This window comes from Coregonus clupeaformis, chromosome 10 (assembly GCF_020615455.1).
Source record: "Coregonus clupeaformis isolate EN_2021a chromosome 10, ASM2061545v1, whole genome shotgun sequence".
NCBI lineage: Eukaryota > Metazoa > Chordata > Actinopteri > Salmoniformes > Salmonidae > Coregonus > Coregonus clupeaformis.
This window is the reverse complement of record NC_059201.1, coordinates 41,627,214-41,644,119: the sequence shown is the minus strand read 5'-3', so window position 1 is coordinate 41,644,119 and position 16,906 is coordinate 41,627,214. Positions and strand designations below refer to the sequence as shown.

Genomic DNA, 16,906 nt, shown 5'->3' with positions numbered 1-16,906 from the left:
TTCTCAACACTTTTTTTTTTTTTTTTGTTTTTTTATTCTTACTTTTTTGTTTAAAATAAACGCACTGTTGGTTAAGGGCTGTAAGTAAGCATTTCACTGTAATGTCTGCACTTGTTGTATTCGGCGCATGTGACCAATAAAATTTGATTTGATTTGATTTGAAATGGGTCTTCCAAATGGACAATGACCCCAAGCATACTTCCAAAGTTGTGGCAAAATGGCTTAAGGACAACAAAGTCAAGTTATTGGAGAGGCCATCACAAAGCCCTGACCTCAATCCTATAGAACATTTGTGGGCAGAACTGAAAAGGCGTGTGCGAGCAAGGAGGCCTACAAACCTGACTCAGTTACACCAGCTCTGTCAGGAGGAATGGGCCAAAATTCACCCAACTTATTGTGGGAAGCTTGTGGAAGGCTACCCGAAACGTTTGACCCAAGTTAAACAATTTAAAGGCAATGCTACCAAATACTAATTGAGTGTATGTAAACTTCTGACCCACTGGGAATGTGATGAAAGAAATAAAAGCTGAAATAAATAATTATCTCTACTATTATTCTGACATTTCACATTCTTAAAATAAAGTGGTGATCCTAACTGACCTAAAACAGGGAATTTTTACTAGGATTAAATGTCAAGAATTGTGAAAAACTGAGTTTAAATGTATTTGGCTAAGGTGTATGTAAACTTCAACTGTTGGTCCGGCCTGCAGGCCGACCAGATAGCTAGGTCCGGTCTGCCAAATAGCTAGGTCCAGTCGGCCGGTCAGATAGCTAGGGCCAGATGTGACATTTCAAACTGGGGATTGAGGTTACGAAGCTAACTCCATTACATAGAGAAGCAACTCCGGGGGGGGGGGTTGGGAGACACTGTGGCCCCGTCCGACGATACCCCCGGACAGGGCCAACCAGGCAGGATATAACCCCACCCACTTTGCCAATGCACAGCCCCCACACCACCAGAGTGATATCAACAGACCACCAACCTACTAACCTGAGACAAGGCTGAGTATAGCCCACGAAGATCTCCTCCACTGCACGAGCCCGAGGGAGCGACAACACCAGATTATGTCAACTGTCAAACTGTTTTAGAAAAATTGTTGGCATGTCCAGTTTGCCTTGGATGTATTGCATGCATCATTATGCTGTAATATGATTTAATATATTTTGATAAGAGAATCTGTTATGAGTGAATTTAAATGGATTGGCACATTTTGAATTCTTTACAAAGATAACTGTGTTAAAATGAGGCTTTACACAACAGACTAGAGCTTTGTTTAATAGATCCTGTTAAGTGTTTCCCAACCCTGCTCCTTGAGTACCCACAACAGTACACCTGATTAAACTTTTGTCAACTAATCAACAAGCCCTCAACGAGCTGAAAAATGTGTACTGTTGGGGGTACTGGAGGACCAGGGTTGGGAAACTGCTGTAGTAGATGGCGGGCTCTCCAATACAATGTAGAGGAGTCATGAAATAAACGTGGTTGCATGTAGATATACCATAAACATGTGTGAAAAGCAATTTCAAAACCCTATTTTCCAGGACAAAATACCATACCAGTTTAACGTTGTATTTATTCACACAAAACAAAATACATTTTTTTAAATAAAGCAACACAATATATACAGACAATTATTTATATATGAATACCATATTTAAAATGTATTTCATGACTAACAACATGTCATTCACTACCAGCACTAGTCTGAACACGGTCATGGTTTAGCAAGTAATGTTAAAGAGTACCAAATGCTAAAGCCTCTTCAGAAGTCAGAAGTCTCCTTGTCCATTAGCAACACCACTTTGTTCAATGTGGCATTTTGTAGAATTCTCTAAGCAGCTACACACTTTTGACAGTGATGTCTTTGACATAACATCCCCTTCTGATTGTGTACTATGAACAATGGGACATCAAATATCAAGACCCAGAACCCTTTTACAAAGGTATAATTTTTTTTGTTGAAATAACTTCCAATACAAGACCACTGAATCCTATTAATTTAAGTACAGCGTAACCAAACTCCAATAGCATACACTGAGCACATTTCTTGTTACTTTCATTAGCAGTGCAAGATACAACAAAAACATATTATCCAACATTTGACACGTTGACCATTGAGGATTCATGTTATGAGACATTTTGGCCATCTCCTAACCTACTAATTCCAGAGAATATGACTTCAGAGTTCTTGCGTGGTGAAAGCTCCATTTGTTTAGTGTTAAATGCCTCCACATCCAGATCACCATTTGGCAACTGAGTTTGACTGTACAAAGTAGAATAATTATAGAAGCCAAACATGTGATAAGCCTACAAATGGCTTACTGCTTTCTCTGAGACCTCTGTCAGTTTAATATCTAGCTCAATCTTTTGTGCCCTAAACCACTACTTTTGAAGTCAAATTAGTAGGTTGCTAGAAAGTTAGTGTTCCTTCTCTTCAAAGCTGAGACGGAGTTCACATAATCGTTTATAAAAATATAATAATATTCTGCATAACAAACATCAATAATATTGATTAGTACTGAATTAGAGGATGAGCGGACACGGGGAGTGACTTGAATACAACACCTTGCAAAAGACCCTGGCCCATGTGTCAGTTCAAACTGGTTCTGTTGTTATGACGATGCATGAAGCAATAGTGGGGCTCAGCTGTAACTGTTCAAAACATTCAGAGCTTATTTAACAAAACAAGTTGATAAGGCCATGAAGTGATGAGTTACGAAACAAAATATTAACATTCAGGTTCGTATCAAGCTCGTATAATAATGGTGATTTTTAAAAATACAATGGCACATTTTGTCGTCTAGTGTTGCGTAGCCTGCCTGGATTAATTGTGGGCAGTTGGATTTCAGAGCATCAGACAAGTGATGTTGAGTTCAAGATTAAGTGGCTAGGAGATGAGTGGTTTCATTGTCTTATTACACACAAACGCACACACACAATTGTGCCCCACACACACCTACACAAATACAGTCTCTCTCGCACTCACACAAACCTCAGCCGTAGTTGTAGGTGAAGTTGTAAGTGCTGGGCTCTTTTGGCACAGGGGGAGGGGCTTCGGGTATGGCGATGTTCTCCAGGTCCAGGAGGCGGAGCTTCATCTCCATGGAGATGAGCGTGTCCAGGTCGCTGCGGGTGAGGTCACTTCCCATCTCTCGGCCCAGCAACGCACACAGCCCATCAGTCCAGATACAGTACTGTTCAGTGCACGCAGGCAGGCAGGCGCATGCACACACACACAAAGCAGATGGAGAGCACAGGTCAGATAACATACAGTACATTTACGGTATGCACTCACATACAACGCAGATCATGTCTCCAGAGTTATTCATTCTGAGGGGTTAAACATGCCGTTCACCTCATATTTGTTGGGAGCCACAAAGTTGAGGTTCTCATCAGGATCATACAGGATGGAGAAGGCCAGCTCCAACACCTCCTACCCAAACAAGAGCGCACACCTCATGTCCAAACCTCTAATATAAACATCATACAGTGCACTAGGATGACGTGGAGAATCTCAATTGGATTTCCTCGATTCCTCGCATCCTCTCCTCTGTCCTCTCCTCGCCTCCTTTTGGAAAAAGTTCAAAGGTAATCGAGGAGAGGAGGCGAGGAAACGTGAAAACAAATGGGCTTGTATGAAATGAGACTCTCCTACTCTAGCACGTCAGACAAATTACGTGTACAGAGGTGGAATCCAAAAACACGCGTAAAGTGGTAAAAAGAAATGTAGCTAGTTGTGCTATTTTATAGATAAAAGGATAAGTAGCGTATAAGTAACCGGTGTGAAATGCTAGCTACAGTGCCTTGCAAAAGTATTCATCCCCCTTGGCGTTTTTCCTATTTTGTTGCATTACAACCTGTAATTTAAATTGATTTTTATTTGGATTTCATGTAATGGACATACACAAAATAGTCCAAATTGGTGAAGTGAAATAAAAAAAATAACTTGTTTCAAAAAATTCTAAAAAATAAATAACGGAAAAGTGGTGCGTGCATATGTATTCACCCCCTTTGCTATGAAGCCCCTAAATAAGATATGGTGCAACCAATTACCTTCAGAAGTCACATAATTCGTTAAATAAAATCCACCTGTGTGGACTTTACTTAATGAATTATGTGACTTCTGAAGGTAATTATATATATATATATATATACACTGCTCAAAAAAATTAAGGGAACACTAAAGTAACACATCCTAGATCTGAATGAATGAAATAATCTTATTAAATACTTTTTTCTTTACATAGTTGAATGTGCTGACAACAAAATCACACAAAAATTATCAATGGAAATCAAATTTTGATTTAATGTCCTTAAAACAAGTCAAAATGAGGCTCAGTAGTGTGTGTGGCCTCCACGTGCCTGTATGACCTCCCTACAACTCCTGGGCATGCTCCTGATGAGGTGGCGGATGGTCTCCTGAGGGATCTCCTCCCAGACCTGGACTAAAGCATCCGCCAACTCCTGGACAGTCTGTGGTGCAACGTGGCGTTGGTGGATGGAGCGAGACATGATGTCCCAGATGTGCTCAATTGGATTCAGGTCTGGGGAACGGGCGGGCCAGTCCATAGCATCAATGCCTTCCTCTTGCAGGAACTGCTGACACACTCCAGCTACATGAGGTCTAGCATTGTCTTGTATTAGGAGGAACCCAGGGCCAACCGCACCAGCATATGGTCTCACAAGGGGTCTGAGGATCTCATCTCAGTACCTAATGGCAGTCAGGCTACCTCTGGCGAGCACATGGAGGGCTGTGCGGCCCCCCAAAGAAAGTCATTTTGCAGGGCTCTGGCAGTGCTCCTCCTTGCACAAAGGCGGAGGTAGCAGTCCTGCTGCTGGGTTGTTGCCCTCCTACGGCCTCCTCCACGTCTCCTGATGTACTGGCCTGTCTCCTGGTAGCGCCTCCATGCTCTGGACACTACGCTGACAGACACAGCAAACCTTCTTGCCACAGCTCGCATTGATGTGCCATCCTGGATGAGCTGCACTACCTGAGCCACTTGTGTGGGTTGTAGACTCAGTCTCATGCTACCACTAGAGTGAAAGCACCGCCAGCATTCAAAAGTGACCAAAACATCAGCCAGGAAGCATAGGAACTGAGAAGTGGTCTGTGGTCACCACCTGCAAAACCAGTTCTTTATTGGGGGTGTCTTGCTAATTGCCTATAATTTCCACTTGTTGTCTATTCCATTTGCACAACAGCATGTGAAATGTATTGTCAATCAGTGTTGCTTCCTAAGTGGACAGTTTGATTTCACAGAAGTGTGATTGACTTGGAGTTACATTGTGTTGTTTAAGTGTTCCCTTTATTTTTTTGAGCAGTGTATATATATATATACACACACATATACACCTGTTCTGAAAGGCCCCAGAGTCTGCAACACCACTAAGCAAGGGGCACCACCAAGCAAGCGGCACCATGAAGACCAAGGAGCTCTCCAAACAGGTCAGGGACAAAGTTGTGGAGAAGTACAGATCAGGGTTGGGTTATAAAAAAATATCAGAAACTTTGAACATCCCACGGAGCACCATTAAATCCATTATTTAAAAATGGAAAGAATATGGCACCACAACAAACCTGCCAAGAGAGGGCCGCCCACCAAAACTCACAGACCAGGCAAGGAGGGCATTAATCAGAGAGGCAACAAAGAGACCAAAGATAACCCTGAAGGAGCTGCAAAGCTCCACAGCGGAGATTGGAGTATCTGTCCATAGGACCACTTTAAGTCGTACACTCCACAGAGCTGGGCTTTATGGAAGAGTGGCCAGAACAAAGCCATTGCTTAAAGAAAAAAATAAGCAAACACGTTTGGTGTTCGCCAAAAGGCATGTGGGAGGGTACGTCCCCAAACATATGGAAGAAGGTACTCTGGTCAGATGATATTAAAATTGAGCTTTTTGGCCATCAAGGAAAACGCTATGTCTGGCGCAAACCCAACACCTCTTATCACCCCGAGAACACCATCCCCACAGTGAAGCATGGTGGTGGCAGCATCATGCTGTGGGGATGTTTTTCATCGGCAGGGACTGGGAAACTGGTCAGAATTGAAAGAATGATGGATGGCGCTAAATAAAGGGAAATTCTTGAGGGAAACCTGTTTCAATCTTCCAGAGATTTGAGACTGTGACGGCGGTTCACCTTACAGCAGGACAATGACCCTAAGCATACTGCTAAAGCAACACTCAAGGGGTTTAAGGGGAAACATTTAAATGTCTTGGAATGGCCTAGTCAAAGCCCAGACCTCAATCCAATTGAGAATCTGTGGTGTGACTTAAAGATTGCTGTACACCAGCGGAACCCATCCAACTTGAAGGAGCTGGAGCAGTTTTGCCTTGAAGAATGGGCAAAAATCCCAGTGGCTAGATGTGCCAAGCTTATAGAGACATACCCCAAGAGACTTGCAGCTGTAATTGCTGCAAAAGTTGGCTCTACAAAGTATTGACTTTGGGGGGGTGAATAGTTATGCACGCTCAAGTTCTCTGTTTTTTTGTCTTATTTCTTGTTTGTTTCACAATAAAAAATATTTTAGTGGTAGGCATGTTGTGTAAATCAAATGATACAAACCCCAAACAAATTTTTGTAAGGCAACAAAATAGGAAAAGCGGAGGGCGCTAGTAGCGTTTCAATCGGTGACGTCACTCGCTCTGAGACCTTGGGAGTAGTTGTTTCCCGATGCAGTTGTTGAGGTGTTCAGAGGGTCCCTGGTTCAAGCCCAGGTTGGGGCAAGGAAAGGGACGGAAGCAAGTTTTTAAATGTGTTCATGCTTTTCTCATCCGAGAAAACAACAGCTGTTTCAAAGGGGGTGTGGTGGATTTCAAAACTCTTACGCGGTAGGATACACCTGAGTATCCTCCGCCGGAGGAGGCAATCGAGAAGAGGAGCGATGTCCTCCGTTCGCGTATTAACGAATTGACATTCTCCTATATATGACGACCACTTATCGGTTTCCAGGTCACGTAGGAGAAGACGGAGGTGTCGAGGAGAGGACGGACTTGTGCCCAATTGAGAATCTTCATAGATACTCCATAACCATTGAGCTTAAGAAGAGGTAGGGCTTGTAGCTACATATCAGTCATGCTAACAGACATCATGCCAACAGGTCTGTGTGCTAAATTGCACCCTATATCCAAGTAGTGGAGTAGTGCACTATATATGGAATAGGTTGCCATTTGGGATGCTCTCTGCTGGTAGGAGGCTACAGTAGCCTACCTTGTTTTGTTTCAGTGCACTCTTCTCCTTCATGTGGGGACAGTCCTTCCCCGTCACCACAGACTTGATATCAGACACGGAGACTACGGGGGAAGATGAGAAAGAGCAGGAAATTAAGAAGAGATGAACAGGCATTTATCGAAGTCAACAGCTGCATAGTTCCACTGATCTAGGTGTGATGTGGATCAGTCAGTGTCAGTTTTAACACGTGACTTGATTGTTTGCCTTCCAGATGGTAAGTGAATCTGTGCTCAGAGCTGATGCCTTTCCATGTGCTATGAGACTTCACCTGATTAGCTTGCCTTTTGATAGACAACCTCAATCGAATCTCAAATAGCCACGATTGCACAGGTCACGGTGGCCCCAACGCTGAGAGTGAGTGGGAGAAACAGAGTTGTAGCCAGGAGACTCACTCTTGTCAGTGAGCAGCTCAAGAGGCACTTCCCCCTGGGGAGACTCGTCCAGATCTCCATAGTGCAGCACCTTGTGATTCAGAGACAGGCGGCAGAACCAGAACTTCTCTGAGGAGGACAAAACAAAAGATGACAGTGAAAAAACACAGAAAGGTAGTGTTCAGCAAATATTTAAAAAATGATCTTGTTGCAGGTGCGTAGGAATACCCGCACACTGCTCTTCCTCCTATCACTTTGTTTATTCAACTGTGTGTGTGTGCCCACCTTGTCTGCGGCGGTTACCCAGCTTGCGGAAGCAGCTTCCCTCACACAGGTGGTTGAGCCTCTGCTGCTTGATCAGCTCCAGGATCTCTGGCTGAATCCTCTCACGTAGCTCACTGCAACATAACACTCACATACAGTAGGTCTGTTAGCATTGAACAGCAACCAAAACACACACACACACTCTCTAACTAACCTATATTGTTCATTGAGTAGGGTGGGAGTCAATTCCATTTCAATTCAGAAAGTAAACTGAAATTCCAATTTTCCTGAATGATTTTCAATGAGAAAAAAAGTGGAATGGGAATTTCAGTTTCCCACGGAGCCCCTTTAGTGGTCATGGTGGAGAAAAAAATGTAACAGCCAGGCTATTCCATTCCCTCTTTTTTTCATCCATTCCCTATGTTTTTGTATCCGTTCACAGATCTTTTTTATGTAGGCTACCATGACGGTCCCACATGGCCGATAACATATTGCAGCCTAAATGTAATTCTATTTAGTTAATTACATGCTTCAAATGGTGATGATCACTGACCATTCAATAGCTTATTTCCAGTTTCAGTGTTTTCATGTACCTCTGAATTATAAGGGCAAATAATAGTAACAGGCGTGCGAAACCACTCAAGGTGCAAATATGGTGCAATGATGCGCTATCATCCCTAAGCAAGAATTCCATCTGGCTCTGCTTCATGACCTTAGCTGTTCTATATCTGTATTCCAGAGGAGTTCTTTAGCTACCTACCCTAGCCTGGACATTAGCTAATTTCCAGGTGACGTATTGTCATCGCAACAAAGGAAATAGCCATCAGTTTTAGTTATGAACATAGAGCCAGAGCTGATTTAAACCATCTATCTGTGCCTGGTTGGCTACGTCGCACAAGATGTTCACCTGCCTAGCGCAGGGATGAGAGTGCATCATTGTACCTGTTAACGCCGAAGCCTCTTGGAAATTACGCACAATACATTTGCATGCCTTTCCTTTCTGCCTCCTATGAGTAACATGCACAATTGTAAACAACATAAACACATCCAGGCGCTTGGCTGCACCATGTTTTACTGGACGTATCTGGCCCTAACTGTATGCACAGTAAAACACTGGGCCGCAGGGAGAGGTAAAACACTGGGCCGCAGGGAGAGGTAAAACACTGGGCCGCAGGGAGAGGTAAAACACTGGGTCGCAGGGAGAGGTAAAACACTGGGTCGCAGGGAGAGGTAAAACACTGGGTCGCAGGGAGAGGTAAAACACTGGGTCGCAGGGAGAGGTAAAACACTGGGTCGCAGGGAGAGGTAAAACACTGGGCCGCAGGGAGAGGTAAAACACTGGGGCCGCAGGGGAGAGGTAAAACACTGGGTCGCAGGGAGAGGTAAAACACTGGGCCGCAGGGAGAGGTAAAACACTGGGCCGCAGGGAGAGGTAAAACACTGGGTCGCAGGGAGAGGTAAAACACTGGGCCGCAGGGAGAGGTAAAACACTGGGCCGCAGGGAGAGGTAAAACACTGGGCCGCAGGGAGAGGTAAAATACTGGGTCGCAGGGAGAGGTAAAACACTGGGCCGCAGGGAGAGGTAAAACACTGGGTCGCAGGGAGAGGTAAAACACTGGGCCGCAGGGAGAGGTAAAACACTGGGCCGCAGGGAGAGGTAAAACACTGGGCCGCAGGGAGAGGTAAAACACTGGGCCGCAGGGGAGAGGTAAAACACTGGGCCGCAGGGAGAGGTAAAACACTGGGCCGCAGGGAGAGGTAAAACACTGGGCCGCAGGGAGAGGTAAAACACTGGGCCGCAGGGAGAGGTAAAACACTGGGCCGCAGGGAGAGGTAAAACACTGGGCCGCAGGGAGAGGTAAAACACTGGGCCGCAGGGGAGAGGTAAAACACTGGGTCGCAGAGGGAGAGGTAAAACACTGGGTCGCAGGGAGAGGTAAAACACTGGGTCGCAGGGAGAGGTAAAACACTGGGCCGCAGGGAGAGGTAAAACACTGGGTCGCAGGGAGAGGTAAAACACTGGGTCGCAGGGAGAGGTAAAACACTGGGTCGCAGGGAGAGGTAAAACACTGGGCCGCAGGGAGAGGTAAAACACTGGGTCGCAGGGAGAGGTAAAACACTGGGTCGCAGGGAGAGGTAAAACACTGGGCCGCAGGGAGAGGTAAAACACTGGGCCGCAGGGAGAGGTAAAACACTGGGCCGCAGGGAGAGGTAAAACACTGGGTCGCAGGGATGAGAGGCCTGCAAAATGGACAACTGTTCATGTTTGCACAAAGTGTAGCCTATTTGGTTTGCATCGTAAACATGCATCATTCAGTTATGACTGTTAGTGAGGCTCCTGGCATTTCAGGCTATTGAAATTACTTAGCCCAATTGAGGGGTTTTGCACACCCGTTACCTATTATTTGCCCATATGACTCGGAGGCATATGAAAACACTGAAACTGGAAATAAGCTATTGAATGGTCAGTGATCATCACCATTTGAAGCATGTAATTAACTAAATAGAATTACATTTAGGCTGCAATATGTTATCGGCCATGTGGGACCTAGAGATAAGCTAGTCCTATTCCTGATTTGTGTAGCCTATTAAAAAAAACAGAGGGAACAAATAAAGAATGGATTTAAAAAACAAGGGAATTGATTAAGTCGCTCTGGATAAGAGCGTCTGCTAAATGACCAAAAATAAAATAATAAAATAATTAGCCTGGCAGTTTTTTTTCTTTCTTCTCCACCATGACCCCTAAGGGGCTCTGTAGTTTCCTTCCCAAATTGACAGAATTGAAATGGAATTGACCCCAATCCTGTCATACAGTATCATTAGCTAGTAATGAAAACAAAGTCTGAAGAGGCTAAAATACTGACATGAGGGGTTAAACCCGAACACAGAGGCAGACTAATCTGATGGACAAAGTCAAACAGTTAACGTGGATGTGGGACTGACATAATGGGTGGTGACTGGAAGTCATCCTGGCTCATCCTCTCTGACTGCCGCAGACGCAGGATCTCCGAGTAGCTGAGGCCTCGCAGTTTACCCTTCAGATGGTCCAGGGACGAGGGCTTCATGGCCAGAGCCCGGGTGATCTGCTCCCGAACCACCTGCATCACCTGGCCAACCAATGGGTTACCATTCAGAGTCAAACATTTAGTGAAAACCCTGATAAAGTAAGGCAGCGTAGCTGTCGAAACGTTGGTACTTGTTACATTTATTACATCAAAGCCATAAGAGTGTCCAGCTTTTCCTTTACCAACCAGAGTCAACCAGATAAACAAAGTGTGATGGACAGGAGTCATCAATGGCCTAAGTCCTAACTCCTAAGTAACCAAGTGGTCAACGGACTCCGGTGGATGAACTCTGACCTTGTTGAAGTCCTCAGCCGTAGCCCTCATCTCCTTCCAGGTCTTGTTGAGCAGTTGGATGCAAACGCAGAAAAACTCCTCCCACGCTCGGTCATGAGTAAAGAACATGGGGTGGTAGTCGTTGCAGCCCTCGTTGGCTGGAGAGGGGGAACACACACCGTGGATCCTTTTTATAACGCATGAGGTTGTCATGAAAAATTATAAATCAGTTATCCCTCTGAGGATACATGTACAATAAAAATTCATGAGGTTGGCCATTCTGATTAGCTTGGAAAGTCCCAAAAAGATTGAGGCTTCCTTGAATGCCACGTCAGCCTTAAAACCATCGTAATGTGTTGAGTCCATGTGTGAGGGTGCGAGAAGTGTACTCACGCAATTCTCCCACTTGTAGTATCTCACACAGCATACGGGTGAGCTCGATGGCACAGCGACCAAAAGGGCACTCGTGTTTGTCCTCGCGGCTGCTGTTCTCCAGAACAATCTGATGTGAGAAACACACACACACACACATCTGGTCACACTCGGGAAAACTCAAGCTCTACCATTTGAAATATTTAATTTATTTGTTCAGAGCTTTGTGTCATAGAAAACCTTCACTGTAGAGTGTGGTACAGGCTCGGTCTTAAATGGCACCCTGTTCCCTATATAGTGCACTACTTTTGACCAGGGGTGCCATTTGGGACGCACCGACTCACCCTGATGTAGGTGTCCTGGTGCAGCTTGGCCAGGTAGAGCATGTTGTCCAGGGCCAGCATCCCTGGAGGGGTCTGAGTGAAGTCCATGGCAGGGTTCACATGGTTCTGGAGAGACAACCAACAGGAGAGTCAATGACACAGACAGACCCATAACAATCCCTTTATGACCCCAAACAACCATTTTAACACATCCACACACTCTCCGACCCAAACAACCCCTCTAGAGAGCAGTTATACAGATGAAAACAGCCCACTAGCTGGACTCACAGTGAAGCCCAGCATCTTGTAGTCCTTGGTGTAAATGGCCTTTCTCTTCTCCATGCCACTGGGGTCGTTCTCCCCGTCAAACGCGATCCTGCGCAGCTCGAAAATGATGTCCCTCTGGGCCTGGAGATGGATGAGTGCAGAACTTAAAAACATCAAACGGTATGAGAAAACATCAATAGGGTCAAAAGGGTTGAGGTAAAAGACTCAGGGAATACAAAAGAAAAACTGCTTCTGGTCGTTTTACCTGGTCGCTGGGATCCATCTTGGTCATCATGCGTTCCTCCAGAAGGTTAAAGGTCAGCACCTGCAGCACGTAGAGCTGGTGCGCCATCTCGGCTTTGATTGGTCTGTTGCCTCGGATAACGTGCTGCGAGAGATGACACACATATTAGGAGCAGTAGCAGCTCTGGATCTGTACTGTTTATAAAGCATTATGTTATCATGAAGGGCTGTTTGGTTGTGACTGGTTATCCAAGACAAGTACACTCAGGCTTTCCCTGACACTCACATTGAGGATGATGGATCGCAGGTGTTTCTGGGCCAGGGTGCTCGCCATCTCCTGAGAGGGGGATAGATAGACAAATACAGTGAGACTCAAAACCAAGGCCTGTACGTAAACAGTTAGGCAATAAGCTTACTGCCAGACAACAATATCAAAAGGCTAATTTGACGAAAGGCTTACAGTCATATCACAAAGCCCTAAATGGGTTCATAACTGTTACAAATCCGCAGTGAGACATCTCTAATAGTGCAGAATGCAGCTGCTACCACTAGGGGGACCCAGAGTGACTATGACAGGATTGCATACTGTATTCTTCCCCGCTGACTTTATCTGAGTGGATTGAACTATGAGGGTGGCAGCCCATGGTTCTCTATGGATCAGAGAGAAGAGGAAGCTAAGGGGATGGAGTGAAGGATTGTGGGATGATGTGTACTCACAGTGAGCCGCTGGTCCAGGGGGTTATTATGCTCTTCCTGAGGGGGGTGGGTTGGGAGGAGGGGTTCCAGGTGATGTCAATGGAAACAAATAGTGCACACTTATACATGGTGCACGAGATACAGGCATACATCACAAGATACAGCATGCACGGTAACAGCATGGTACAGTCAGGTACAGCACAGCACGATATGGCATGGCAATGCAGAGCACAACAGTATGTGACACGACACAGCGTCGTCCTTGAGCGGATTGCGGCGAGCCGGAACATAGTCATAAATAATTCATAAATAAAGCTGAAAATTGAGCTCAGGTGCATCCTGTTTCCATTTATCATCCTTGAGATGTTTCTACGACTTGATTGGAGTCCACCTGTGGTAAATTCAATTGATTGGACATGATTTGGAAAGGTACACACCTGTCTATATAAGGTGCCACAGTTGACATTGCATGTCAGAGCAAAAACCAAGCCATGAGGTCGAAGGAATTGTCCGTAGAGCTCCGAGACAGGATTGTGTCGAGGCACAGATCTGGGGAAGAGTACTGCAGAAAAATAAAAAATAAATGTCTGCAGCATTCAAGGTCCCCAAGAACACAGTGGCCTCCATCGGGGGAGAAGGGCCTTGGTCAGGGAGGTAACCAAGAACCCGATGGTCACTCTGACAGAGCTCTAGAGTTCCTCTGTGGAGATGGGAGAACCTTCCAGAAGGACAACCATCTCTGCAGCACTCCGCCAATCAGGCCTTCATGGTAGAGTGGCCAGACAGAAGCCACTCCTCAGTAAAAGGCACATGACAACCCGCTTGGAGTTTGGCAAAAGGCACCTAAAGGACTCTCAGACCATGAGATTCTCTGGTCTGATGAAACCAAGATTCAACTCTTTGGCCTGAATGCCAAGTTTCACGTCTGGAGGAAACCTGGCACCATCCCTACGGTGAAGCATGGTGGTGGCAGCATCATGCTGTGGGGGTGTTGTTCAGCGGCAGGGACTGGGAGACTAGTCAGGATCGAGGCAAAGATGAACGGAGCAAATACAGAGAGATCCTTGATGAAAACCTGCTCCAGAGCGCTCAGGACCTCAGACTGGGGTGTAGGTTCACCTTCCAACAGGACAACGACCCTAAGCACACAGCCAAGACAACGCAGGAGTGGCTTCGGGACAAGTCTCTGAACGTCCTTGAGTGGCCCAGCCAGAGCACGGACTTGAACCCGATCCAATATCTCTGGAGACCTGACAATAGCTGTGCAGCAACGCACCCCATCCAACCTGACAGAGCTTAAGAGTATATGCAGAGAAGAATGGGAGAAACTCCCCAAATACAGGTGTGCCAAGCTTGTAGCGTCATACCCAAGAAGACTAGAGGCTGTAATCACTGTCAAAGGTGCTTCAACAAAGTACTGAGTAAAGGGTCTGATATTTCCGGTTTTTATTTGTAATAAATTAGCAAATGTTTCTAAAAATCTGTTTTTGCTTTGTCATTATGGGGTATTGTGTGTAGATTGATGAGAAAAAAATACAATTTGATCAATTTTAGAATAATGCTGTACCTAACAAAATGTGTAAAAAGTCAAGGGGTCTGAATACTTTCCGAAGGCACTGTATGTGTGAAATTTGTTGTAATTGAGAATGGACCATTATCATGCACCTGTCTCGAAACAGGGGCAGCGGAAAACGATACATGTCATCTATGCACTTAACTAGCGAATGGAAGATGCTTTTCCCGTGGTTAATTTTCATGCCAGACAGGTAGGCTATCCTATATATTAGGAAAGTTGATAAATAAATATAGCAGGCCTAGTCTATAGAAAGCTGATGGTATCCTCTTTTTAATAGAGGCCATCACTCTGTTTTCTCATGCAATTGCATAGCCTATAGATATGTTGCGCAACATGAGCTCATGGGCTCTCATGAAGTGCTTGATTAGATTTTCGATTCCCTTTGCATTGATGTCAGAGTGATTAGAGGGACAATAGAGTGCTGAGTACCAGGCAGTTAGCAAGTTTGGTAGAATACTAATGACCATCAGCAGCATCAGAGCTTGGAGAGGCCTAATTACATGACTAAATGGTCACGTGGAATTTGACTACCGTCATGACTCGTGATCGCCGGTGTGGTGGTATTACGGTCACCGTAACAGCCCTAGTGTCCATATACTTTTGGTCATGTAGTGTATATTGCAAGGGTACCCTTCCGGTGTGCTGGTGAGCAGGTACTGTACTGACCTGCCGTCTATCCTCCGGTGCCTTGAGGAAGAGGGCGTTGATGAGTGCGATGGCGTAGGTCTGGATCTCCTGATTGGATCTAAAAAGGCACATCAGACACAGCAATACCAGTTAGAAGCATCTGGTTCTAGGAATTCTCACATGGTTACAAAAACTAAAGTGGCAACTGGTTAAATGTATTAGTACAGTACTCAGTATTAGTCTGGGGTTCTACAATTCTAAGCTTAGTCATCATCACAAGGATGCGGAGCAAGGCAAGGCTTGTCATCTACGTTATATCGCTCCAATATTAGTAAGTCACGCCACTACATTTCTACATACTAACTCCGACTACATCCCCCACATAGCTGTATGTGGGAGGCCCCAGTGCGTGTGTGTGTGCTCACACTTGCAGGTGTCCGATGAGCTGTCCAACAGTGATATCCTGCGCCACCCGGTGGTAGAGGCTGTGGCTGTTGAGGACCATGCTCTCCAGGATGGCCAGAGAGCGCTGCAGGATGGACACGTCCACCATCGGCTGGTTCACGTAGCCCGCAATCTGGAGAGGAGGGAAATATTCCATTAAAATGGACACACAAATCTAGGGTCTTCTTGATTACAGCTAGGTTTCTGAAGTAGATTTGAAAGCTTGATATTAGGACTTGAAACATAGGTCTATCAAATGACATACAGTTGACAAAACAAACTATCCATACTTGTGCAGAAATGTACAGCCTATAGAAAACTACTTATCTTACTTCTACAGTGCTTGTTGTTGTGCAGCACGTCAGAGGACTTCATCAGGGTGAAAACTATTCACAGACAATTCAGCTGAAAGAGCTCCAAATAACATGGAGGGGTTGCTAGGTAACAGCAACCCACTCAGTTCTGGCAGCCAATGAGGGGTTGAAGGTCAAGTAATTAAAGAAAAGAGAAAAAAACATGGGGGAGGACTTCAAGATAGGCCTCAAACTACTCAAACCACCCAAACTCATTTACCAGTGTTTAAACTGAGAAAGATAGTTCACATACTGTATATGGCCAAGTTTCATCAAAATAAGTCAGAAATACATTGTGTCTTACTTCCATTGTGGATGGTGTAGGAATCTGATAGTAGCTTCCTTATATGACAAGTGTTATGTAGAGTGTCTGCGTCCCAAATGGCACCATATTCCCTATGAAGTGCACTACTTTTAACCAGAGCTCTATGCGCCCTGGTCGAAAGTTGTGCACTGTATAGGTAATAGCATTTCCGATTGATGCAGCCTGAACTGTTTAGTTGAGGCAGGTATGGGATTCTGACCTGTTTGATGAAAGACAGAGAGATGAGGTCCCAGGACACTATTCCATGGTCCATCAGCTCCAGGAAGGCGGTGAGAGTGAAGGCCAGCATCTCCCCAAAGCTGATGAGGAGAGAGGAGACAGAGTCAGAGGACAACACTCACCAACTGAAGGGGAAAAGAGACAAAACAACTGCAGCCACAAACAGCATGGTATCAGTATAGGGCAATCAGTGTTAGCCCATGGCAACCATATCTGGAAAGGTTTCTAGCCCAAGGGCTGCGCTACCTTTAGACAC

At 45.3% G+C, this 16,906-nt stretch overlaps 1 protein-coding gene across 6 annotated transcripts in view; it reads right to left on the bottom strand.

The window, feature by feature from the left end:
* Window positions 1-1,556: 1,556 nt before the first annotated feature.
* The window catches only part of LOC121575114 (engulfment and cell motility protein 2), a 33,460-nt gene continuing 18,110 nt past the window's right edge, over window positions 1,557-16,906 (bottom strand). For 2 of the 6 annotated variants that reach the window (XM_041887971.1, XM_041887975.1), the window contains 16 exons: window positions 16,631-16,730; window positions 15,735-15,886; window positions 15,349-15,427; window positions 13,128-13,163; window positions 12,697-12,747; window positions 12,433-12,555; window positions 12,189-12,308; window positions 11,922-12,026; window positions 11,599-11,707; window positions 11,227-11,363; window positions 10,811-10,974; window positions 7,889-8,001; window positions 7,625-7,732; window positions 7,212-7,294; window positions 3,357-3,434; window positions 1,557-3,195 (listed from right to left, as the gene is read on the bottom strand). In XM_041887971.1, coding sequence (XP_041743905.1) covers window positions 2,995-3,195; window positions 3,357-3,434; window positions 7,212-7,294; window positions 7,625-7,732; window positions 7,889-8,001; window positions 10,811-10,974; window positions 11,227-11,363; window positions 11,599-11,707; window positions 11,922-12,026; window positions 12,189-12,308; window positions 12,433-12,555; window positions 12,697-12,747; window positions 13,128-13,163; window positions 15,349-15,427; window positions 15,735-15,886; window positions 16,631-16,730 — 1,759 coding nt within the window. In that variant the 3' untranslated portion in view covers window positions 1,557-2,994. Of the gene's footprint in view, window positions 3,196-3,356; window positions 3,435-7,211; window positions 7,295-7,624; window positions 7,733-7,888; window positions 8,002-10,810; window positions 10,975-11,226; window positions 11,393-11,598; window positions 11,708-11,921; window positions 12,027-12,188; window positions 12,309-12,432; window positions 12,556-12,696; window positions 12,748-13,127; window positions 13,164-15,348; window positions 15,428-15,734; window positions 15,887-16,630; window positions 16,731-16,906 lie in introns of those variants that run through there. The other 4 variants (XM_041887972.1, XM_041887973.1, XM_041887974.1 and 1 more) reach the window with 4 other exon arrangements.